This window comes from Coregonus lavaretus (genome assembly GCF_964263955.1).
Source record: "Coregonus lavaretus genome assembly, chromosome: 8".
In the NCBI taxonomy this organism is placed as follows: domain Eukaryota; kingdom Metazoa; phylum Chordata; class Actinopteri; order Salmoniformes; family Salmonidae; genus Coregonus; species Coregonus lavaretus.
The window spans coordinates 49,981,134-50,006,664 of record NC_139995.1 but is presented as its reverse complement, the minus strand read 5'-3'; the positions used below and the strand labels follow the sequence as shown (position 1 = coordinate 50,006,664).

At 41.8% G+C, this 25,531-nt stretch overlaps 1 protein-coding gene across 1 annotated transcript in view; it reads left to right on the top strand.

Moving 5' to 3' along the window:
* LOC311134220 (integrin alpha-5-like) overlaps positions 1 to 14,408 on the top strand; it is a gene marked incomplete at its 5' end in the record, with an annotated part of 56,043 nt that extends 41,635 nt beyond the window's left edge. The window contains 12 exons of the mRNA XM_084167831.1: positions 794 to 861; positions 7,388 to 7,538; positions 7,818 to 7,910; positions 8,195 to 8,274; positions 8,566 to 8,646; positions 9,162 to 9,267; positions 9,443 to 9,601; positions 9,820 to 9,930; positions 11,665 to 11,778; positions 12,163 to 12,264; positions 12,490 to 12,612; positions 13,119 to 14,408. Coding sequence (XP_084023957.1) covers positions 794 to 861; positions 7,388 to 7,538; positions 7,818 to 7,910; positions 8,195 to 8,274; positions 8,566 to 8,646; positions 9,162 to 9,267; positions 9,443 to 9,601; positions 9,820 to 9,930; positions 11,665 to 11,778; positions 12,163 to 12,264; positions 12,490 to 12,612; positions 13,119 to 13,202 — 1,272 coding nt within the window. The 3' untranslated portion in view covers positions 13,203 to 14,408. The remainder of the gene's footprint in view (positions 1 to 793; positions 862 to 7,387; positions 7,539 to 7,817; positions 7,911 to 8,194; positions 8,275 to 8,565; positions 8,647 to 9,161; positions 9,268 to 9,442; positions 9,602 to 9,819; positions 9,931 to 11,664; positions 11,779 to 12,162; positions 12,265 to 12,489; positions 12,613 to 13,118) is intronic.
* Positions 14,409 to 25,531: the final 11,123 nt, after the last annotated feature.

Genomic DNA, 25,531 nt, shown 5'->3' with positions numbered 1-25,531 from the left:
TGGGGTGGTAGTGTAACAATGGGTTCACAGTACGCAGTTGCAATGTTGCAGGAGCGATGTTGGAGACTGAAAGAAAGAGGAGTAGGAGAGAGAGGGAAGAGAGATAGTCTAGTCAAATCATATTCTATTTATACTGTACTGTGATTTGTACAGTCTTTACTCTTTAGTGACAGAGTGCTTAGGAGACCAATTCCTCTCCTCCCTAAGCAGCTCAAGTCTTTCCTTTTTCCTCCCATTCCTTCCTTTCTTCATGTTGGAGTACATCTACCTTTCTTGAACATCTTTCCTCTCCTCATTCCCACCAAAATGAAACACTCCTTCCGTTCATTCTCACCTTCTCCCCTTCACTCATTTGCTTTCCCTTTTTCCGTCCTTCACTTATCCCTTTACTTCTCACTCCTCCCATTCATCCCCTCATTTAGGGGGTTATTCATACATCTTCATTGCCGTGGTAAATGTACCAGCGGTTGTTCAAAAACCAATGTAAATCTTCATAGAACTGCATGCTGTTTTTGCAGTTTTAGTAAATATAGTGGCTAGGTGATAAGCCGATAATCTTAGTGAGTTTGATTAATGTCTTTCTTGGTATCACATAACTCTCTGTTTCTCAATCTCTCTCTCTCTTTCAGTAGAAGAAGTGAGACTTGTTTTTAGCATTCTAAGATGTGTTTGCTTTGGCATTGATTTCACTATGTCAATTATGTACATTAGCTGAATTGGCTCTAATAATTTTCTTCTTCATAAAAATCTAAATCTCTCTCCATCTCTCTCTTTCCATCCCTCTGTTCTGCAGGCCCAGATTCAACTGGACTGTGGGGAGGACAACATCTGTGTTCCTGACCTCAAACTGGCCGTTTATGGGTGAGCTGAAGTCCCCTCTCCGTTACCTGAGACCAAGGCATTACTCCGGAATAGCCTCCTTTGCTATTCTCCCCTCTCCCTCTTGACCCATCGACAGGGGAAGGGACTCAGTACGTCTCCAGCATATTGCTTTCACCTGTCACATCCTTTCAGATCAGTGGGAACCAATGAAAGAAGAGGAGGAAAATAAAATTGGATACAGACCAGTGAGAGGTCTATAATAGTGGGTGTTTTGTGTTAAAAGGTAAACTCCAGCGCAGAAAGTATTTTTTTTTTATGCTACATAAATTACTAGCATATTACATGGTCAAATGATACACAGTAGCACCCTATGGCATACTTGTTTGTTTCTCTGGAATTCAGTTAAAGCAGCACCACTGGGCACCATTTGGTACCAGGTTGTTACCAATGTTATTTTAATTTTTTTGAAGCAAGTATCATATGAGTTTGTAATTTTGAAGACATAGCCACAGGAACATATACAAAACTATGTGGACACCCCTTCAAATTAGTGGATTCGGCTATTTCAGCCACACCCGTTGCTGACAGGTGTATAAAATCGAGCACACAGCCATGCAATCTCCATAGACAAACATTGGCTGTAGAATGGCCCAACTGAAGAGCTCAGTGACTTTCAACATGGCACCATCATAGGATGCCACCTTTCCAACAAGTCAGTTAGTCAGATTTCTGCCCTGCTAGAGCTGCCCCGGTCAACTGTAAGTGCTGTTATTGTGAAGTGGTAGGCCACACAAGCTCACAGAACAAGACCGCAGAGTGCTGAAGCATGTAGCATGTAAAAATTGTCTGTCCTCGGTTGCAACACTCACTACCGAGTTCCAAACTGCCTCTGGAAGCAACGTCAGCACAATAACTGTTCGTCGGGAGCTTCATGAAATGGGTTTCCATGGCTGAGCAGCCACACACAAGCCTAAGATCACCATGCACAATGCCAAGCGTTGGCTGGAGTGGTGTAAAGCTCTCCGCCATTGGACTCTGGAGCAGTGGAAACGCGTTCTCTGGAGAGATTAATCACACTTCACCATCTGGCAGTCCGACGGGCAAATCTAGGTTTGGCCAATGCCAGGAGAACGCTAACTGCCCAAATGCATAGTGCCAACTGTAATGTTTGGTGGTGGAGGAATAATGGTCTGGGGCTGTGTTTCATGGTTCGTGCTAGGCCCCTTAGTTCCAGTGAAGGGAAATCTTAGCGCTACAGCATACAATGACATTCTAGACGATTCTGTGCTTCCAACTTTGTGGCAACAGTTTGGGGAAGGCCCTTTCCTGTTTCAGCATGACAATGCCTCCATGCACAAAGCGAGGTCCATACAGAAATGGTTTGTCGAGATCGGTGTGGAAGAACTTGACTGGCCTGCACAGAGACCTGACCTCAACCCCATCGAAAACCTTTGGGATGAATTGGAATGCCGACTGCGAGCCAGGCCTAATCATGGAACATCAGTGCCCGACCTCACTAATGCTCTTATGGCTGAATGGAAGCAAGTCCCTGCAGCAATGTTCCAACATAGTGGAAAGCCTTCCCAGAAGAGTGGAGGCTGTTATAGCAGCAAAGGGGGGACCAACTCCAACTGGTTTGTATCCTCTTGCTCATGGTTATTAATGGTTGATCATTGTTGTTTGAGTGTTGGATAACAGCAGTGTATGTTGCATTTTATCCTGAATGGACCAACTGGGACCACTAAACTAGAGGATGTTTTGTGTTCACAACCTTGAGGCTCGTCTCGGAGATGAATGTTATTTACTACTGGTACTTTGTGTGGTACATCCTCTGGGTTCAATTAAACATTGAACTATTTGAATGTACACATGATTATATTTAATGTACATGTTTTCCTGTATCTTATAACATCTTAAAAGCTTTGAATCAAATCAAATGCGACTTACAACCCCCTCTCTCCCTCACCACCTCAAACCTCCACTCCTCTCTCGGAGTCGGCAGCACGGTGTTCGGGATAGACTATCCATGGTGTCACTTCCTCTGCACTTCGTTAAACTGGCCTGGCCATAATTGGAATCAGCTGTGTGGTCCTGGTGTAGAGCATGGGGTCATTGTGTCTAGACCTCCAGTGGACAGAGTGAGGGGCATGAGAGGAAGAGAAGGGGGCAATGAAAGAGGGGACAACCAAGGGACCGAGGAGGTCATATGGTTGGGGGCGGTGGGGGCTGGCTCTCCACCAGGACCCCACAGCTGATTCCAATTATGGCCAGGCCAGTTTAACGAAGTGCAGAGGAAGTGACACCATGGATAGTCTATCCCGAACACCGTGCTGCCGACTCCGAGAGAGGAGTGGAGGTTTGAGGTGGTGAGGGAGAGAGGGGGTTGTAAGTCGCATTTGATTTGATTCAAAGCTTTTAAGATGTTATAAGATACAGGAAAACATGTACATGAAATATAATCATGTGTACAATCAAATAGTTCAATGTTTAATTGAACCAAGAGGATGTACCACACAACGTACCAGTAGTAAATAACATTCATCTCCGAGATGGGCCTCAAGGTTGTGAACACAAAACATCCCCTCACATTGGAATTCTCGGGAAGCAAACAATTTAAGGCCTAAAAAAACCAGCTGTGTATTACATTAACGGAGGTCATCGAAGTGAAAGTGCTGAATCATAGATGCTTTTCTGAGTGACTGAGTGATTTGGTCTCGTGGAAACTGAAAACACACATTCCACTGTTTTTCATGGGAAACACTTAACATGATTGTATTAATGTGCCGCTAATAAAAATCACATGGCAAAGTCGTGAAACAAACTACTACGAGAGAGAGCAAGGAAAAGAGCTAGAACTAGTTTAGTGGTCCCAGTTGGTCCATTCAGGATAAAATGCAACATACTCTGCTGTTGACCAACACTCAAACAACAACGATCAACCATTAATAACCATGAGCAAGAGGATACAAACCATTTTGTTACTCTCCTGGGAATAGAAGCGCATTTCTGCAATCAAGGTATGTAAACATATACACTACATGACCAAAGGTATGTGGACACCTGCTCACCGAACATGTCATTCCAAAATCATGGGCATTAATATGGAGTTGTTCCCTCCCTTTGCTGCTATAACAGCCTCCACTCTTCTGGGAAGGCTTTCCACTAGATGTTGGAACATTGCTGCTGGGACTTGCTTCCATTCAGCCACAAGAGCATTAGTGAGGTTGGGCACTGATGTTCGATGATTAGGCCTGGCTCGCAGTCGGCGTTCCAATTCATCCCAAAGGTGTTCGATGGGGTTGAGGTCAGGTCTCTGTGCAGGCCAGTCAAGTTCTTCCACACTGATCTCGACAAACCATTTCTGTATGGACCTTGCTTTGTGCATGGGGGCATTGTCATGCTGAAACAGGAAAGGACCTTCCCCAAACTGTTGCCACAAAGTTGGAAGCACAGAATCGTCTAGAATGTAATTGTATGCTGTAGCGCTAAGATTTCCCTTCACTGGAACTAAGGGGCCTAGCCCGAACCATGAAAAACAGCCCCAGACCATTATTTCTCCTCCACCAAACATTACAGTTGGCACTATGCATTCGGGCAGGTAGCGTTCTCCTGGCATTCGCCAAACCCAGAGGTACTCTATACAGCTTTTAGAATGTTCCTGTGACTCACCAAGTAAATAGCAGCAAAGTTTCTAGGCACAGAATACTACACATGTACCTTTGAAACAATGTCAGATCTTCAACGTTATATCCACTATCAGAAAAAAATCAATAGACTGGGCAGCACCTCCTACTGGACAGTTGATCTATCTACAGCTACCCTTTGGTCTCCCATCCAGGGTTTTAATCAAGCCCTGCTTAGCTTTAATATTTGTCACCAACTACTACCAATGTGCTATCTTGAGAATGATTATTGAGAGATCTCTTAATAATTAAATAGATTCACTGTTGCTATCGAAGTAATTCAAAAGGGTAGGTTTAACAGAGCAAATGAAATGTAACCATACTCTATAAGTCATATATCATCAATGATACTATTTAGGCCTATATAGCATTTGCAAAGTCATCAACAGCTATTGTTTCAATTCAACCCAGGGTTCAACTAAAAATAAACAATACATACAGGCCAGGGGTTTCAAGCTCAAGTTGATTTGAAATGTAATCTTCAAGTTAATCATTATTTTGTTGGTGGTCTGTTGATATCCCTCTAGTGGTGTGGGGGCTGTGCTTTGGCAAAGTGGGTGGGGTTATATCCTGCCTGGTTGGCCCTGTCCGGGGGTATCGTCGGTGCAATAGTCTATGTGCCGGGGGGCTAGGGTCAGTCTGTTATATCTGGTGTTATTCTCCTGTCTTATCCGGTGTCCTGTGTGAATTTAAGTATGCTCCCTCTAATTCTCTCTCTCTCCCGCTCTCCCTCCCATCCCGGAGGACCTGAGCCCTAGGACCATGGCTCAGGACTACCTGGCCTGATGACTCCTTGCTGTCCCCAGTCCACCTGGTCGTGCTGCTGCTCCAGTTTCCATTCTTCTGCCTGTGGCTATGGAACCCTGACCTGTTCACCGGACGCGCTACCTTGTCCCAGACCTGCTGTTGCTGTTTTCAACTCTCTCTCTCTACCGCACCTGCTATTTCAACCTCTAAATGCCCAGCTATGAAAATCCAAGTGACATTTACTCCTGATGTACTGACCTGTTGCAACCTCTACAACCACTGTGATTATTATTTGACCCTGCTGGTCATCTATGAACGTTTGAACATCTTGGAGAAAAATCTGGCCTTAATGGCCATGTACTGTTATAATCTCCACCCGGCACAGCCAGAAGGGGACTGGCCACCCCTCAGAGCCTGGTTCCTCTCTAGGTTTCTTCCTAGGTTTCTGCCCTTCTAGGGAGTTTTTCCTAGCCACCGTGCTTCTACATCTGCATTGCTTGCTGTATGGGGTTTTAGGCTGTGTTTCTGTATAAGCACTTTGTGACATCTGCTGATGTAAAAAGGGCTTTATAAATAAAATTTGATTGATTGATTGATTGACTTAGTCTGGCTTTAATTCCAGTTTGTCTACAAATTAATAATTGATATGTTGGATTCAAGTCTCCATCTCAACCAATAATCAAAGTTAAACAATAGGATTAAATCAAATCAAACTTTATTTAAAGTGCATGTAAAGTTTGATTTGATTTGATTTAGTCCTATTTTCTAACTTTGATTCTTTGTTGAGATGGAGACGTGAATCCAACATATCAATTATTAATTTGTAGACAAACTGGAATTAAAGCCAGACTAAGTCAGTGGCACAAAATATACATCTCTTTCAAATGTTGATATTTGGTTGCGTTGACAACCAAACAGAATTCAATATAACTTTTGCAATACAGTAAATGGCATATTAACTTGTAGACAACTTAACAAATAATATGTTGGATTCACGTCTCCAACTAAAGCAAAAATAAAAGTTAAAGAATAGGATTAAGTCAGTGGCTCAGATGAAACTATCAAAGCATTAGATATTCTTTAAATGTTGATATTTGGTTGCGTTGTCAACCGAACACAATTCAATATTACTTTTGTAAAACAGTAAATAGCCTAAAGTTAAGGCTATCTTACAAACTAATGTAACAGTATTTATTCAACCTTAAAATTAGTTACACATCCATAGCCAGATTTTTAAGGTAGTCTACTGTAACTATAAATGTCTTATGTAATCATAGAAAGCGTGCATGTTAAAGATAGCATGCAAAGGTCGCAGCTCTGTGGAGATCTTCATAATTGCTATAATAATCTGCGCAGAATCTTGAACAGCATTGATCCCTTGCACTATGTAGTTTTAATGTAATCTCAACAGCAATCCAGGTCCTTTGGTTCTGCCATTAGATGAAGCACAGTGATAACACATTAAGTTGTTGGATAAATATAAAATATCTGACATTGTGCTTTTAAATGGTTGAAAGCGCAGTGACAACACATTTAGATGACTACTAAACCAAAAATCAAACATTGTTTTTCCATTGGAATTTGGTTGTGCTTTTAGATGGTTGAAAGCATAGTGATAACACATTGGGAATTCAACAAAATTCTGGCTGTCTTTTTGAGTGGGTGAATAAAGGTTAAAATCTCATTGATTAATGTCTCAACCAAATATTACCCACATTTCCACGTTGAAATTACCTAGTGTGCCCAGTGGGAACACACTTAGGAAGATACCGGCCATTCACTGTAGGATACACACGTATGGTTACCACCACCATTTGGAAAACGTAGGATGCTTGGAGTCAAGTTTGAGACAACGTTGTGTGGTGGTGTGGTTGTGTGTTTGCAGGATAATGTTTTTTCCCCCCACTGATATTGTGACAGACAATGTCCAGCAGCTCCCTATCAAATATTTAATTGCTCTTCAAAGATGAAAGGAGATTATTTACTATGTTCGTCAAATGTAGACAATGCAAATTCCATGAGACAAAATATCTGCAACAGGTCTCGTCATGCTTGGGGAAATGTCTGAAAAAAAGAAAAAAAAACTACTTTTGATTGTTTTACATTGTTGTTGTATTTTCTTGTGGTTTTCTTAGCGATAGGACAGAGGTGTATCTGGGTGACGAGAACTCCCTGACCCTGACCTTCAATGCCAGGAACGAGGGAGAGGGCGGGGCCTATGAGGCAGAGCTTTACGTGGTGCTACCCCCGGAGGCTGACTACAGTGGTATAGCCCGCAACAATGCGGTGAGGGAGCAACTGTCCTGTCCCTCTTCTGCTACGGCTAATGGAAATGACAGTGCTAAAATAATAAAGATCCCTACTTGCGCTAATGTGAATGCTAATGCTAATCCACATAACAATAATTTAACTAATATCAATATAGTGTTGATACTAATTATAGCCTGATGACTAAAACAATGGTTCTGATATAAATAGTTTGAGAAAATGTGGAAATGCTGTGAAGTAAATCGCTGTCTTTGTCTCTCTCTCCATGATTTTGCTCGTACTGTATCTCATAAGCAGAGTCTGACTCAGCTGACCTGTAGCTACGAGGCAGAGAATCAGACCCGCTATCTGGTCTGTGACCTGGGCAACCCTATGAAGTCTGGAACAAGTGTAAGTGGATCATCATGGACTAACTGTTTCTTAAATTCAAATTTAGCTTTATTGTCACGAAAGGAACAATCCAATGTTGCCAAAGCATTATGGTACTTCCGTCCCTCTGATTGTGAGTTTCTGTATGTCTTTGCAATTCTGATGCTGCGTGGCCCAGATTGATCCAGGGCCTGTTAATGACTGTTTGTGTGTTTATGACAGACTGCCTTTCTGACAGATCTGAGGTAGCTATATCTCTAGTGTCTTTGTGGCTGAACGCCTGTCTTTTCTATGGATCTTCACAGTTGTGGGCAGGCCTCCGCTTCACTGTGCCCCGACTGATGGACACTCACAATACAGTGCAGTTTGAGCTCCAGATACGCAGGTAAGTCACAGTTGCAGCTTCAGCACAGAAAGTGTATAAATTACTTTGTATTTATTGAAATTATTCATATTTAGTTGAATGTATCTTTCCTTTTTAAAGTGTTTTGTTAAATTACCTAAATCCTTCTAAATACTTCCATACTTACTACCTTGTCCTGACTGAGCTAAGGTTAGGGTTAGTGGATAGTTAGTTCAAATGTTGTCGACAGTTAGGCGAACGTCTACAAACCATCTACAGTATTTGGCACAATCCAAATGAAGTGTTGCACTTGTCCGTTCTTTCTCTGCTCAGTAAAAATGAGAATAAATCCCAGAGTGATGATGAGCTCTTTCATCTGGAGGTGGCTGTGTTCGCCGATGTTATCCTACAGGGGTGAGTGGTCATGGCTGGATGGACAAACAAACAAACAAACAAATGACTGAATGCTCTCCATCACCATCACTAATAAACATACTCCCTGTTTAGCTACACTCAAAGTGACTGGGTACCAATATATTGTACCTCAACAGCCCCAGCAACATTGTAAATTATGTTTCTTTATAAACTGGGTCGTTCGAACCCTGAATGCTGATTGGCTGATAGCTGTGGTATGACAAAACATTTATTTTTACCGCTCAAATTACGTTGGTAACCAGTTTATAATAGCAATAAGGCACCTCAGGGTTTGTGGTATATGGCCAATATACCACGGCTAAGGGATGTATCCAGGCACTCGGCGTTGCGTCGTGCATAAGAACAGCCCTTAGCAGTGGAATATTGACCATATACCACACCCCCTCGGGCCTTATTGCTTAAGTACCACATTCTGTTGGGTATGTCTGCTGCATCCACTCCTACTCTTTTCTTCTCTCTTCCACCGTGTATCTCTCTCCTTTTCTCGATTGAAGCGTTTCTCGTCCGGACAAGCTCCTCTTCCCTCCCCCGAACTGGAGGATGAGCCACAGCCTACAAGAGGAGCAGGATGTTGGGCCTGAGATCCAGCATGTGTACGAGGTACTCAGTGTGTGCCACGAGAGTGGATTTTGTGTTGTGTTTAGGGTTGGGTGGTTGAACAAATGCTTATCTTCATAGCTTCCTGGTACAGTATGCTGACTTGGGTTCTCTCTTTCGCTTCCTCTCGCTCTCTTCCTATTTTCTCTCTCTCTCGCTCTCTCTCGCTCTCTCTCAGTTGGTGAACAACGGGCCCAGTATGATCAGTCAGTCGGTGCTGGAGCTGCGCTGCCCTCTGAGAGCTCAGGGTCACGACCTTTTGTACCCTCTGGAGGTCATCACTCAGGGACCACTCTACTGCAGCTCCAACCACACCCTCAATGCACTGAAACTCAAGGTGAGGGACACACTTACACAGACACACACGTAAGGAGGTATACACGCAGGCTCATACTATACATCCGCAGACACTCATCCCAGATACTGTATACATTCACGCCCACCCCTGATACCTTGTCTTTTACTTTGTGTGGTGTCATATCATTCACAGTATTTATGCCAAGGATATGCAGTTGTCCATTGATACCCATGAAAGTATTCTGTGTGTGTTGCCAGCTCCAGCCTCCTACAACAGAGCAGCCTCCCTCCCCACTGACGGCCAGCCCTGAACACCACATCCAACGGAGAGAGGTCTACAGGGATCCTCTGGCCGAACAAGGCAACCTGGTGAGGCAGCCTGGTGTGTGTCTGTGTTTTGGGGAGAAGGGGGGGGGGTTCTACAGTCACCTTTGGTACGTGCAGTTAGTGTGATGATGTTGGCATGTACTGTGAGAACAAATATGGCTGAAAGGAAACCCCCAGACCGATAAAAAAACAGAACTCATTGTAGCTACAGATTCTTCAAATGGAAACATGACTATGCACACACGCAGCCCTCCACTGACAGGACTAACCCCACTCTCAGTCCCTCCAGTTTTATAAAGCCAGCTAGTAGTGCCTCCCGAGAGCTGTTCATCTGATCCCCCATATGAAGACTCCGGGAGATGTTTTCCCTAATTTCTTCCCCCTTTCTCTACTTTTTCTCCCCCTTTCTCTACTTTTTCTCCCCCTTTCTCTACTTTTTCTCCCCCCCACTCGTCTTGTTTAGGGGTAGACATGCCTAACCCATGTGGAGTCAACACTGACACACGACCGCAGAGGTCTGTTGACTCTGAAAACAGTAAAACAGCAGATAGCAGCTGTTAAATGAAGTCACTTGGCACTTGGTCCGGGAGCAGAGAAGCTAGAGAGTATAGTGGTGATAATGAGTGTCTTATGGGAGTTTATTGTCCTGCCTAACCTCTTCTCTTCCTGAAGTCATCGTCTATTATTCTTTTGTATTTATGTTCGTAGTTTTTCATCGTAAATGCAGTTTCTCTCTTAGAGTCAAGGCTTTCGTTTCATGTCCTAACGATAACCTCATGAGCTGAATTACCACAGAAAGAAAACATGAACAGTCATCCGCGGTTTCCCCTAATACCGCAAAACACAACCTGAAAGGAAATGATTTTTATCATGGAAGGAGATGAGGATATCTATCATAATAAGCTCTGCTCATAATTATACATGGTAGATCATTCATTTTATGTGAAATGAATGTATCCCAAAACAGCTCATTGTTTTTGTCCCCTTACATTCTCCACCCAATGATTCCTTCCTCCTCTCCCTATCATTCAGTATACTGTCACTTCAAAAACTAATGACCACAGAAAATGCACAACAAATGAACCATGGCTCCCCATTTTACACCAAGGACACAAAACGAACTACTGTCATTCCCTTTCATTAACAGCAATGGGAATCTCTCTCTACCAAAACCTTAAAGTCCAGTGTTTCCAGATTTCTATGAAACATGACCTATAATTAATTACAATAATGAGTTATATACGTTTCCTTCTAAAAACGTGTAATTAAGTATGTTAAAAAGCAGCTTTTCTGTGTTGTAATGGTGTGGGCATACCCCAACAACAGAATGGTGTGGGCGTATACCGGTCATAAAAAATATTAATACAAGTAGGCGACTGATGAGGCAGGATGACATCATTCTCTATGAGGAAATAGCAAGCATTTTTTAAATGGTCTGTTTGAGATACAGGTTTAAGGTGGGGTTTTTGAAGTGTTTTTTCTCCAATGTATGCTTTGGCCACAAATACGAGTATAAGACAAGTCAACATTATTTGAGTATGAGTTAACAGAATATGAACTTTTAAAAGTACGATTTTCACTGGACAATTACTTTAAAGATACATTATGGAAGTCCAGTTACTAATTGTTTATGTCCAATTTGGTCTTGAATGATACCCCAGAGCCAAAGTTCCATATAGCCTCTTGTACTGCTCACAATCACAGACTGTTAACAATAACTGTTTGTGAGACTGATTAAATGTAATGTACTGGTGGTCTGTGTTCCTTCCTCCATAGTCGTGTTCTACCGCTGAGTGCTGGAGGCTGCGCTGTCATGTGGGGTTACTGGAGAGAGGAAGCAGTGTCATTCTGACCGTTCGCTCACGCATCTGGCCTGAGACCTTCATTGAGGTGAGAGAGCGTGACTCTGTCATGTCCTGTATTGTACTGTGCTGTACTGCTCATATTAAATGGTCGTTTGAATAGCACATGTACCTTATATTCTGTTATGTAGATCAAATGTGATTGAATTTGGTATTGACAATCCTTATGATGATGTAGTATTAGTACTATAATGTAGTATTAGTACTATAATTATACTGCTGTTATTAGTAGTAAAAAATGAAGAACGAAAGAAATACAGATACATGTAGGTCCTGCTAGTCTGTGGTACAATGCCGCCCTCTCCTGGTAGTGAATTCTTACAATGAAAGCTATTTGGTTTTTGGTACATACATTGGAAATATATTTCAAATTATCAATTCAACTCATCCTTTCTTTGGACAAATGCTGCAGAGGGCATACAAGCAGTATGTGCTGGAGTGTTCTGTCCAGTACAGAGTCGAGAAGATGCCCTATGCCATCCCTCCCAAACTCAAACCCAGTGGATCCCAGAAGGCAAGCGCTGTTTTATATTCCCCTTTATTTAATAATCTGTTCATTTACCTTTATGGTATTGATGCTTTATGCCTGTCCTGTCTGTGTGATATCGTTTGAAAATGTGCACACAAAACATTTAAAAAATGTTACGTTATGAGTAATGTCACATTAAGATTTGAAATCATCAATTTTTTCAAGTGACTTCTCATTTCCCCACGGTAACAACATGTATTTGTGTTGCAGGTCCTGACTCCAGTGATGTGGATCAAGCCGGACAGCCAGTACACGGTACCACTGTGGATCATCATTCTGGCAATACTGGCTGGACTGCTGCTGCTCGCCCTGCTCATATATGTACTCTACAAGGTAAGGGTGGCTCATAAAGGACAAACCTAGCATACTAAATTACACACATGTAATGTCATAATGCTTGTTAACTGTTTATGGTTGAGAATACGTCATATAACCAGATGATGTCTTGGGACATCACATTTTGGTTGTTATATGGTCAAGCAACCACGTTCCTTTTACAACCAGCATACGACCTGACCATGATACCACCAGTTGTTGTCAGCTAGGAAGTAGCATAAAATGGTATCTAAAAACTATTAGATAAGGTCAAGTGTTTCAAATTTGAAAGTGTTGAAAGTGGATGTTGGTAGCAAATAATGATTGACATTTTACATTTTAGTCATTTAGCAGACGCTCTTATCCAGAGCGACTTACAATTAGTGAGTGCATACATTTTTCATACTGGCCCCCCCATCGTGGGAACTGCAAACTAACTGAACTGTCTGGTACAATGAGGGCTATTCATGTAATTATTACATTTGAAATTGTTATAAGTCTCCTTTCTCTTTCCATCTTTCCAGTTGGGCTTCTTCAAACGATCCAATCCTTATGGTACAGCCATGGAGAAAGCTCAACTCAAACCCCAGGCTTCTTCTGAGGCCTAAACGATGGACCATCCCAGATGTCGTTTCAAAAAACTGGAAAGGCATTGCGTTAGAGTTAACTTATAACTCTAAATGAACCACAGAATACTCATGTAGTCTTCAGCTAATGTCCATATGATGAGTACCACTGGGACCTCACTGGAATTCAGCCTTCTACTGTACTGGAATGAAGCAGGCAAACACACAACGAGATGTCTGGCCCGCATTATAACAGAGCTATCCTGAAAACGGGCATATTTTGCATACGGTTGCATAGAATCCAGCTTTTTGCTTTGATTTGGGGAAATATCCATCAAAGTAGCAACCCTGGCTGAGGCAATGGAGCATTTATTCAGTTGTTTGAGTCACCAAATATGTCTTTACCTATGAGGTGAGAATGTTGGGGAAAGTGTGCTATTGAACGGTAACGGCCAAAATCCTCTGATTTTCTAGGAGCAGAAAATGACTCATAAAAGGGTATCAGTCTATGTAAAATGTGTTTTCTCAATGTCACAAAAAACACATTGATGGAGTTTGCTACTCCAAATTGCCTTACTTTGTCCCGAAACGGGCCATCCCTGACCCTGATGGCAAGTTAACATTGCCCACCATCTGCAAACAGGTGCTACTACTACTAACAAGTGCTTGTCGACCGTCAGTTAGTCAGGGTCATTGCGCTGTTGGGCTGCTGGCAGTATACCACCACATCTGCCAACACGGGTGCGATATCAGATTTTCTACAGTGGTGTGCTGCCTCATAGCCACCAGTTGTCCGATAAGGGCTTGCTAGCTGGAGCGAGGTCAGAGATTATTTTAGAGGAAAGGCACATGGCCTTTATGCTTATACATATTATCTGTCATGTTCTTTCTGATGCATTATGTTACTATGCAACTTGACCACATTTGTAAATATAGTGCTAGAGGTTTTTAGATAATTGTTACAGTTGAAGGATATAACCTCACATCCACTAATCACTATTTATAACACGTTGTTGTGCATTCAACAAAATGAACTTGGTCATATTTAAGGAAATGTTTTCTTTGTTTTGAGCGGGTGTATATTTCAAAGTTGTACATTTATAATTTTGTGAAGAGTATTTCAAACTGCAATGAAAATAAGTTTTTCTGTGAAACTATTCCCTCCCATGTTGGGAGTTGTCATGGCTTTTTCATGTTGTTTTGCTGTTGATGACTGAAATTAAACTACCATTTTATTTTACCCTATCCAAATACAGATGCCGTATCTTAATTTGATCATCCTGTTGTTGCAGGAACTTTCCTGCACAGCAGGAAATACAAACGTGTAGTGTTTGAGGTTTAAAAAGGCTTCTAAAGTTTGTTATTTAAACTTAAAATGTTCAAAACTTGATTTTCCCTAACGAAAAATGTATCAACCTCTGCAAAAAATTTCCATTAATTATAACCTCATAATATTTCACATATACCGTTGCTGGAATTTGAATATTTGTTGATGACTTTGCAAATGCTACTGTATATAGGCCTAAATAGCATCATTGATAATATACATTTATGAGTGATAAAGTATGGTCACATTTAATTTGCTCCATTAAACCTACCCTTTGGAATGACTTTGCTAGCAACAGTGAATCTATTTAGCTTTTAAGTGGAGAACTTTCAACAATCATTCTCATGGTAGCGCATTGGTAATAGTCAGGGAGAAATATCATAGCTAAGCTTGGCTTGGTTAAAACCTTGGATGAGAGACCAAAGGGTAGCTGTAGATAACCAATTCTCCAGTAGGAGGTGCTGCCCAGCCTATTGTTATTTTTTTCTGATAATGAATATAACGTTGAAGATCTGATGTTGTTTTAAAGGTAAACATTCAACATATTTTTGTGTGTTGAAATATCTAGTCAGTTATTACGTGTGAATTCTGCTCCAGCTGTGTTGTGGCATGAGGTGGTTCTTTAGTACACGCATGTTGTGTTAAAAGGGGCGGATACTTACGAATTTCATTTAGGTGATTAGAAGGGATAACAATGAAGCTAAGTAATAACTGTGATTGAGTGATCTAATCGCGTCTTCCGTTTTACTTCCTGGACCCCAGGAAGACTAGCTGCTGCTATCGCAACAGCTAATGGGGATCGTAATAAAATACCAAATAGGCAGAGGCTTGAAATTTAAAGTGGTAGAAAGTGGCTTTAGCAGCGGAAACAGAGGAAGAGAATGTAGAGAGGAGGGAGTGAAAAGATGACAGGTCCGCAGGGAGTCTAGTTTTCCTCCATTTCCGCTCGGCTGCCCGGAGCCCTCTTCTGTGAGCTCGCGATGAGTCGTCAAGCCACGGAGCAGGAGGGGAGGACCGAGCCGGCCGGGAGGGTAGGGGACATAGAGAGTCAAAAGATGCAGAAAGGGAGGAGAGGAGGGTTGAGGAGGCAGAATCAGGAGATCGGAGGGAGAAGGATTTAGCAGAGGGAAGAGATGATAGGATGGAAGAGGAGAGAGTAGCGGGAGAGAGAGAGCGAAGGTTGCGACGGCACATTACCATCGGAGTAGGGGCAGAGTGAGTAGTGTTGGAGGAGAGCGAGGGAGAAAAGGATACAAAGTAGTGGTCGGAGACTTGGAGGGGAGTTGCAGTGAGATTAGTAGAAGAACAGCATCTAGTAAAGATGAGGTCAAGCATATTGCTTGCCTTGTGAGTAGGGGGGGACTGTGAGAGGGTGAGGTCAAAAGAGGAAAGGAGTGTAAAGAAGGAGGCAGAGAGAAATGAGTCGAAGGCAGACGTAGGGAGGTTAAAGTCACCCAGAACTGTGAGGGGTGAGCCATCCTCAGGAAAGGAACTTATCAAGGCGTCAAGCTCATTGATGAACTCTCCAAGGGAACCTGGAGGGCGATAAATGACAAGGCTGTTAAGCTTGAATGGGCTAGTGACTGTGACAGCATGGAATTCAAATGAGGAGATAGACGATGGGTCAGGGGGAAAAAAGAGAATGTCCACTTGGGAGAGATGAGGATTCCTGTGCCACCGCCGCGCTGACCAGATGCTCTCGGGGTATGCGAGAACACATGGTCAGACGAGGAAAGAGCAGTAGGAGTAGCAGTGTTTTCTGTGGTAATCCATGTTTCCGTCAGCACCAAGAAGTCGAGGGACTGGAGGGTAGCATAAGCTGAGATGAACTCTGCCTTGTTGGCCGCAGAACGGCAGTTCCAGAGGCTGCCGGAGACCTGGAACTCCACGTGGGTCATGCGCGCATGGACCACCAGATTAGAGTGGAAGCAGCCACGCGGTGTGAAGCGTTTGTATGGCCTGTGCAGAGAGGAGAGAACAGGTATAGACAGACACACAGTTGACAGGCTACAGAAAAAGGCTACAATAATGCAAAGGAGATCGGAATGAAATGAACTAAACATCTGGGAAAGCAAGAGAGCGGGGCCTCCCTCACTTACGTTTCACTGAAACACTCAAATATCACTCTCCCAATTTCCACTTTAGAAATTATAATTGTTGTAAACTACAGCGGTTCAATGTTTTCTAGGAATAGACTCTAACTTAGTTTATTCAGCTAGCTAACTTGGTACAGTATTCTTCCGTGAAAACCGTCCAGGGCACCGAATCCTATGACGCCATAGCCAACAAGCATGCCAGCCTCCAATAACACGGTTTAGCACCAATACTCGGACAAACCAGTGTGTTAACACGCCAAACAGATCATTTGTGTCCGTGTCTAACGTTGTGTAAGGTTTTGGGTTAGTTTTGACAGTTTGAGTGAGTACGTCGTCAACTTATTCAGCCAGTTAGTTAGCTAGAATAGTTAGCATACTAGCTAGCCATTGCTCTCTGCCAACGAACCACCCCTCCTCCGACGGCACGAAACACACAGAGAGCCAAGCTAACGTTAACTAGTCACCCATGTCCCGAATTCCCTTGAAAGACTCTTGTTACCAGTATGTAAAAACAAAACAAAAATAAATGTAGGTTATAACTTACCCTTAGTAGCTACTGTTAGCCAGTTAAGTGCAAAGCTAGCCACTGAATTATCCCACTGGCTATAAGGTGAATGCACCAATTTGTAAGTCGCTCTGGATAAGAGCGTCTGCTAAATGACGTAAATGTAAATGTAAATGTAGGTATGATGTAGTTTCTTGATTAAGACGACATGGAAGTATATTAAAAACGACCAACCAAGCATATCCAAAATGTTTATAGAATGATTTAAAAAAAAGAATGCAGCCGTTGTCGGGTTATGAGTAAAGTAGGAAATGTAACATGGGAGTAAAGTGAGTACCCTACGGATGTACTCTACTCGGGGGCGTGGTCACGTTAAGCCATGCCTCGCCTCGTTTTTCCACCATTCATTTTTCACATAGGGAATTTTAGAAACACTAGACATCATGCAAGACTACAAATCCCTGCAAGCTCCTGCACTTCATCTCTAGCTGGCACCTTTGCTAACAGGTCAATGTAAATCAATTTATTAATTACTACATTTAGCTAACATTAGATAGTTAATCCAGAGATTCTTACCTTTGCCTCGATTTGGCAGTCTCATCCAGATCATCATTACATTTGTAGTTCTTTATGATAGCCTCATTAGCAGCTAATTAACATTTCATTTGTTGGGGGTAAATACAGGCCAATATATTGATAAAAGTCACCTTGTCTGAGAGAGATTTACACGGTTATCAAAACGTCACGCCGTATAAGCCAACACGAAACACAGCCCTTATTTTATGTGTTTCTAAAATCCCCTATGGAAAAAAATGAATGGTTGAAAAACGATTGGAATCATTTCCCTGTTTGACCACTAGGTTTTATGGGTATTATGACTCATACTGTGGTACTCTATATACTCTGTTGTAATGTTGACTCCTCCCTCTAACAGTCCAGACCCTCTTGACCCTCTTGATGCCTTGGCGGGAGCCCTTTGAGACGTACACTTTGATCTGCTCGGACACAGCATCGAAGACCTGTCTAATATATTAAATACATGGATCAGTTGAGCTGTAAAATAAAAAGTGACGAACACAGCACTTGCATGGTTATGATTTGAAAGTGTTAGACTTTTCATGAGCAATATTTGACAACATTGACAGTAAGACTAAGTACATCGTTTGCAAACTCCCCTCCCAGGTTCACAAGTCCAAAATGAAGAAGTTTGTTGGTGACTATTGAAGCGATCTCTGTTCCCGATTTGCCCTCCAAGGATTCAGCAATCACCCATTTGCTGAAGAGGTCAGTCATGGTTAGGGCATACTAGTTACCAGCCGCGGTTCTCTTCTCAAAAGGGCCTATGAGATCGATGCCCAGGACAGACCATGTCTGTCTAACTTCCATAGGATGCATCACAGGGGCCCGTGTTTTCATGTTATTGTAGAGTTGACACTCTGGGCACTCCTCAAACTTATAGAATGAAAACACATAGTACATTAGATATAACAAACACTCGTTCATCTTAATTTATAATAGCACAGTTATAAAACAGGTTGTTTGGATCCTGGATGCTGATTGCTTGATAGCAAGGAGTTATAGCACCACAATCCCCATATTCCATATTCCTGTTAACAGTTCAGTTAGATTTATCAATGCACATCCACTGTCCCACAGCCCAGCCAGTCAATTTATAAACATCTCTTCTGGAAAAAAGCATCTAGACAATATTTCTTCCCCATGCCACTAGCCTAGCATTTGGTTTGGTACAGCGGGGGTTAATATAAGCCTCGCTGTGTGCCTATCCAACCTATGCAACATTTCGGTTAGTATTGTGGAGTAACTACAATGTTGTTAATCCATCCTGAGTTTTCTACTATCACAGCCATTAAACTCTGTAACTGTTTTAAAGTTACCATTGGCCTCATGGTGAAATCCCTGAGCGGTTTCCTTCCTCTCCGGCAACTGAGTTAGGAAGGACGCCTGTATCATTGTAGTGACTGGGTGTATTGATAATCCATCCAAAGTGTAATTAATAACTTCAACATGCTCAAAGTGATATTCAATGTCTGCTTTTTTCTTTCTTTTTTACCCATCTACCAATAGGTGCCCTTTCTTTGCAAAGCACTGGAAAATCTCCCTGGTCTTTGTGATTGAATCTGTGTTCACTGCTCGACTGAGGGACCTTGCAGATAATTGTATGTTGGGCTACAGAGATGTGGTAGTCATTCAAAAATCCTGTTAAACACTAGTATTGTCCATGCAACTGACATGACTTGTTTAGCACATTTTTACTCATATTTAGGCTTTTAAATGTTTTATCCATTTCTAAAAACATAATTCCACTTTGACATTATGGGGTATTGTGCGTAGGCCAGTGACACAATCTCAATTTTATCTATTTTAAATCCATGCTGAAACACAACAAAATGTGGAAAAAGTCAAGGGGTGTCAATACTTTCTGAAGACACTGTAATTACCATGTTTTCTGCAGTAAACTATGTTAAATATTTGCCTTTTGAAAACTACAATTTACTAAGTCCCACGTTTTGAGCTGACAGAATAAAAAAACGAATGAAATGGAATACACACGGTGGGGCATGGTTTAACGTGACCACGTCCCCAGGTAGGGTACAGCCGTAGGGTAGTCCTGTTACTCCCATGTAATTAGCCTAACTTTGGCATCATCCTAAGCAAACTAATGACACTTTTTTATCGTTTCAATAACGTTTTCAGCAGCCTCACGTGTCGTTAATAACATACTTGGCTGTCACAACAACAAATTATTTGCATGATACTTATTCTGACACTAATTTGTTACCTGACCTGCTAACAGGTCGCATTATACTTACGTCAGTGTTTGTTCACCACTAGCTTTTTCACCGGTTAGCTGATGTTAGCTGGCTGGCTAGCGAGATAAGTTAATCTCGATCTAATTCGCTAGTCTGGAGAATCTTGCTGGAACAATTTACTACTATAAGTCCCACAACAGCATTTTGAGCGCACAGAATAAAACAACAAATTAAATTCTAACAATTTAACTGACATCAGTCAGTTTGTTAAATAAATAAATAAACCTAAAGGGGTCTCAAAACTCGCTAAATACAGCAACAAAGTAGCTAAATTGGCAACACTGTCAGGGACTGCAGCTGTGCCTCAGCAAGGCAAATTGGTGGTGATGGCAAAGCGTCATCTACGGTCAAATCAAGCAGCCAATAGCGCTTCTGACAACATTTTTGGCTACACTGAACACAGAAACATTACCGTTAAAATGTGCATCCCAAGTGATGACAATGATCAGGCTGAGATTTTTCCACTCGCTCAGTGAGAATAATTGGAAGTGTGTGTACCAACTCCACATGGGCAGGACTGGCTAGCAGGCTTGCTTTGTGTGCTATTAGCTAAGCAAGCTACTGATAATACCCATATCAGTCAACAACAGCTAACTAGGTTTCCTCTTGGCATGCAACTTTTAGCTACAAAGCAAAAATGTGAAATAGAAGTGACTGGTGAGATAGTTGTGGGTACAGGCTTTGTCCTTTTTGCTGACACCAGTGGATTGCTTGGCTAGCTTATGCACACTCCTGAGCCTGTCTCCCCTAGTCTCCTCCCCACTGAAGAATTAGAAAGAAAAAAGTCATTTGCATAATACTGGTCTTCCGCCAAAGAGCATGCTGTCATGTTGCAGGCAAATCCCAAGCATTTTTTTTTAAACGGTCCGTTTCAAAAACAAGTTTGAGATGGGGTTTTTCAGAGTGATTTTTCTCTCATGTATGCTTTTTATTATTATTTATTTAACTTGTCAAGTCAGTTAAGAACAAATTCTTATTTACAATGACGGCCTACCAAAAGGCAAAAGGCCTCCTGCGGAGACGTGGTCTGGGATTAAAAATAAATTAAATACAAATATAGGACAAAAACACACATCACCACAAGAGAGACACCACAACACTACATGAAGAGAGACCTAAGACACCCACATAGCATGGCAGCAACACATGACAACACAGCATGGCAGCAACACAACATGGCAGCAGCACATAACATGGTACAAACATTATTGGGCACAGACAACAGCACAAAGGGAAAAGTAGAGACAATAATACATCACGTCCATGATTCTGTCTTTGAATGAAGAGATGGAGATAGAATTGTCCAGTTCGAGTGTTTTTTGCAGCTCGTTCCAGTCGCTAGTGTTAAGTTGCGTCAATTCAAATCTGGTATAGGAACAAAAAGAGGTCAAATAGACTGGTATTTTAATTAATGCAAACACTTCAATGGTAAATATGATGTTCGTATATACGGGTCCACTGAAAAACCATGCAGGGCAGTCAGAGAACTGAGCTTTTGTTATAAGTTCTTCTTTAAATACTCTGACAGAGGTAGTTCCTGCTCCAGGCAGGCCTATCAGAGTAGAGGCTGGGCGTGGTTTAAACTTACCCAGCCTATCGTTGGCGCTCAGGCTGGTCCCAGCCCCTTGGCGCTTCACTGTTGCCAGGTGTTAGTTGTTTTGCAACTTGTCCAGAGAGTCAGCACTTTTGCAGTACACATGTCCTTGAGCGGTTTAACAAAGAGGCTGTGTGTGTGAGTCTACAAGCCTGTCTCAGCCTACCCCCTAACGGTTCCTCACATTAATCACAGCATGTTATGTTAAACAATCTATATCAGTACAGCACAAACCTATTATGTTTAATCATTAATGCATTATTTTTAAGCTAGGCATTCACATCTAATTATAAGAAAATAGATACCCACAATCCCCCTTTTGACACCCACTAGGGTGTCACCGAAAATAAGAAATTTCAGGGAAATGTAGGATTCCCCCTTTTGACACCCACTAGGGTGTCACCCACTAAACAAAAATATTTTTAATAGGCACTTTTATTAATAGGCACTTTTATCAATAGGCAGAGATAATGATAATAAAAAATAAAAACCTTCAGTCCTTCCATCTACACCTAACTTTTACTAGGTTGGCTTACCAGCCACCCAGGAACTTCAAACCTTCACATAAGGAAAGACAAACATTCACAATGGTTAAAATGGATTTATAAAACATAAAAACACAAACAGGGAATTTTTATTCCCCCTTTAGACACCCACTAGGGTGTCACTCCACCACCTCACCAATAGCAAACCAAGGGTCATCCTTTGTCAACCCCATCTCAGTGTCTGCATCTCCTTCTTGAGCCCCTAGGAGGGCATCATACCAGCCGTATGCACGACATCTGTAACAGACTTTCTCAAACAAGGAATTACACAGGCAGCACAGCACATTAATATTAGAAACACAACTACTAGGGTCAGAAATGTGTTTCTCTTTACCCCCCATCTGGATGTTCAGTCCCCCTTGGTCTCATATCCCCGTCCCCAAGTGTGTTTAAACACTTGAATCTAGGAACAATCCGCCGTGGGGGCCGAACACGAATATAATGGGATTTTATAATCCCAAGCTGTTTATTGACATGTACTTCACCCATTGGCTACGTCCCTAACCCTTATTCTGAATCTGACAGTCTGCCCTTCTCTGACTCCCATTTTGTAGGCCACTCGTCCTTGACGGTCAGTATGTCGGGTCGCTTCTCTTCTCTTTTACTTCTTAACAATGGTAAGGGCATAGCACAATTGGTGGTGGATCTTGACATATCAAGACCATTGCCGAGACTATGATGCAACTCAAGTTATCCATATTCCCAAAAACCGCCAACCCTCTCCTGTCCTCAGTCTTTCTGCTTGGTACTACCCCATACTCACACCCTGAGAACACACTACAGTGATGATAGGTCGGGGTAGGAGATCTTCGTTAACAGAGGTGATCCCCAGACCCTATTGGTTCAGTTCTTCTCTCTAACTCTGCATGTGTTCAGTGGTGCTTGCATGTGTTCTTACCTTTTTGCAGTGGGTAACGTGGACCCAGGTTGCTCTTTCTGCTATTCTAATGGAAAAGGCAGTGACCAATATAACCTAATAGGGCCCTTCCCAACAGGCCTGCTTCCAGTTTTTCTTCTTTAGGGACTGGATGCTCACCAGTCACCTGGTTAGATAGAGTGGGTCACCTTCTCCTTTAGTTCACCTGTGGGGCACAAAATCTCTGACATACGGGTGTGGTTAATAAACTATCTTCACACGTGTTCAGCTCTCAATTTCTTTTTCTGACTGCATTCTCTTTCTAGACCGTATCTAAAAAAAATAATGTAAAAGTATTTTGTCCTCTCCTTCATATATATTTATTATTTAATCCAACCATCTCCTACCGTCCCCCTTTTGACACATGTTTTGCCCATGTGTCAATATTACCACCTACCTAAACAATCACTTAGGTAATATTGGTAATTTATCATCCAATTGCCACCCCTTATTTTTACCCCCTAATTTTAACATAACAACCCTTTATAACCATCATACTAGGTGTGTTGTTTTTTATTTGAAAAACCCGATTTGAAAAACAACAACCACAAATAGCCAGGCCCCACTTAATTTGGTAGCTCACTTTTACGACGTAAATACTGCCTAACTTCACTACTGCTCCCCCTAGCCCTGGGCAACATTCCAATGAGATAAGCTAATCTCTTTCTCCTGGTTATACATTTTGTTAACCTTCAATTACCATCAGTAATCTAAAGATGGTAGTACACACAAAACATGATACAGATATCCCCAGTCCTAACCCATCAATAATTGTTTGTATCAATCTAATTCCTCATAACTAATCCATAAAACCACAAAAAATTCCTCGAGTATACAATGATTATTTAATTGATTACCCTAAATCTGCTACATGTGATCTCATCTCAAATGATCCATTATCAATTATTTGATCAACCCCCTAGGAAAATCTGTCTCCCCTTCTATTGTTCCTGTCCCCCCTGTAAATGTCATATTTAATTTTTTAGCAAATACAATCACGGTTACATCAAATGTTCCCTCCTTTGGCCATTTAGTTACTATCTTTCTGGTCCTTTTTCTCATTTGTTAGAGATATTACCAATATCTTCACTATTTTCTGGGAACCTTCTCTTCATGATTGCTACTGGTGATCCTGCCATCTCTACTTCTGGTGTGGTCTAATGTCTATATTAGGGTGTAAGGTAAATTATTCCTGTTGTCTTTTATAGCTAAACGTTTTATATTCCTCAGTTAATGGTATTTTCTCCCTAATATATCTTCATACTCTTCTTCTTTCCCTAAATGAGATTGAATCCCTTGCCTTTCCTCTACTATCCTTCTATCATTACTGGATGATAATTACAATGATAATAACTGTAATAACTATTAATAATAATTGTAATAACTATTTCACATTAAATTGTGCCTTTTTCTGATAATGTTATAATTGTAGCCTATTGCATTACTTTAGTTTAAAATATAAGTTTGTTTATTTAACAAATTTAGAACCCACTATAGGTTGGTGCTATTCCCTCAGCATAATAGCTAAAGCTACTTGCATCCCCTGGTCCCCGTAACGAAAATAAATTATCGTTCTAGAATTCACCAACTATTTGCATACACCACTGGTGTTAAGCAACCTATCGAATAAAGTAATAACAATTAGAATTTATCAAAGCACTGCCTTCCAGTCAAGTATTTAGACCTCTACTTGAAATCTTACAGCTCAATCTAACTCGCTGGACTCTCTATTTTTTTTCTATTTCTAACCAGAGCCATAAATTATTCTCCTTTGTCCTCAACTCAATTTTCACAGCTCTATCGCCATTTCAGTTCGCTATTCAATTCCTTTAACTGTTCTCTCTGATTAGGCCCTAATTAATAAAACAAATACTTGCTATCGTTGATAAGCATACATTTAATGATATTCCTATCATTTTAACTATCTCTCACCCCTCCCCTTGCTCCTTCCTACACAACGGGGGAGGCGCGGGGACCTTGTAACATATTTTCATAGACCTTTCTAGAATACTTATACTTAAGCTATCTAATTCAACCTTTCACATTTCTCAATCCACGTAGTAATCTAGGTCTATAGCCCCAATGCGAAAGCTTTACCCACTGTCCCTACCTGGGTTCGAACCAGGGACCCTCTACATACATTGCCAGTCACCCCACACATTCCGCGATCCTTTCAAAGTAAATACTTCCAGTTCATAGAGCAAGTGACGTCACCAAATGAAAACCGCACTAGCTCTCACCTCATTCTAAGGTTGCTGGGGCCTCTTTCATTCCCCGCCAATAGATTAGGTAAGGCTATCAGTGGGTACTGGCCCCCTCCTACTCTCTCTCGCTCTCTCACTGCTTCTTCATGCTCTTCTCCCATGTCTATATAGTGCCCTCTGGGAGGTGAAACCGGTCTGTGCATCATTGGTGGAGAGGTTGCTCTACTTCCTTGTTTCCTGTCCTCGCTCAGGTCTCGTATGGTTCTCTCCATCTCCTGCAGCTGTTCCGCGCCTCTTCTTACTTCCTCTTCCAATATTTTCACTTCCTTATTTCTTTCTTCTCTCTCTCTGTC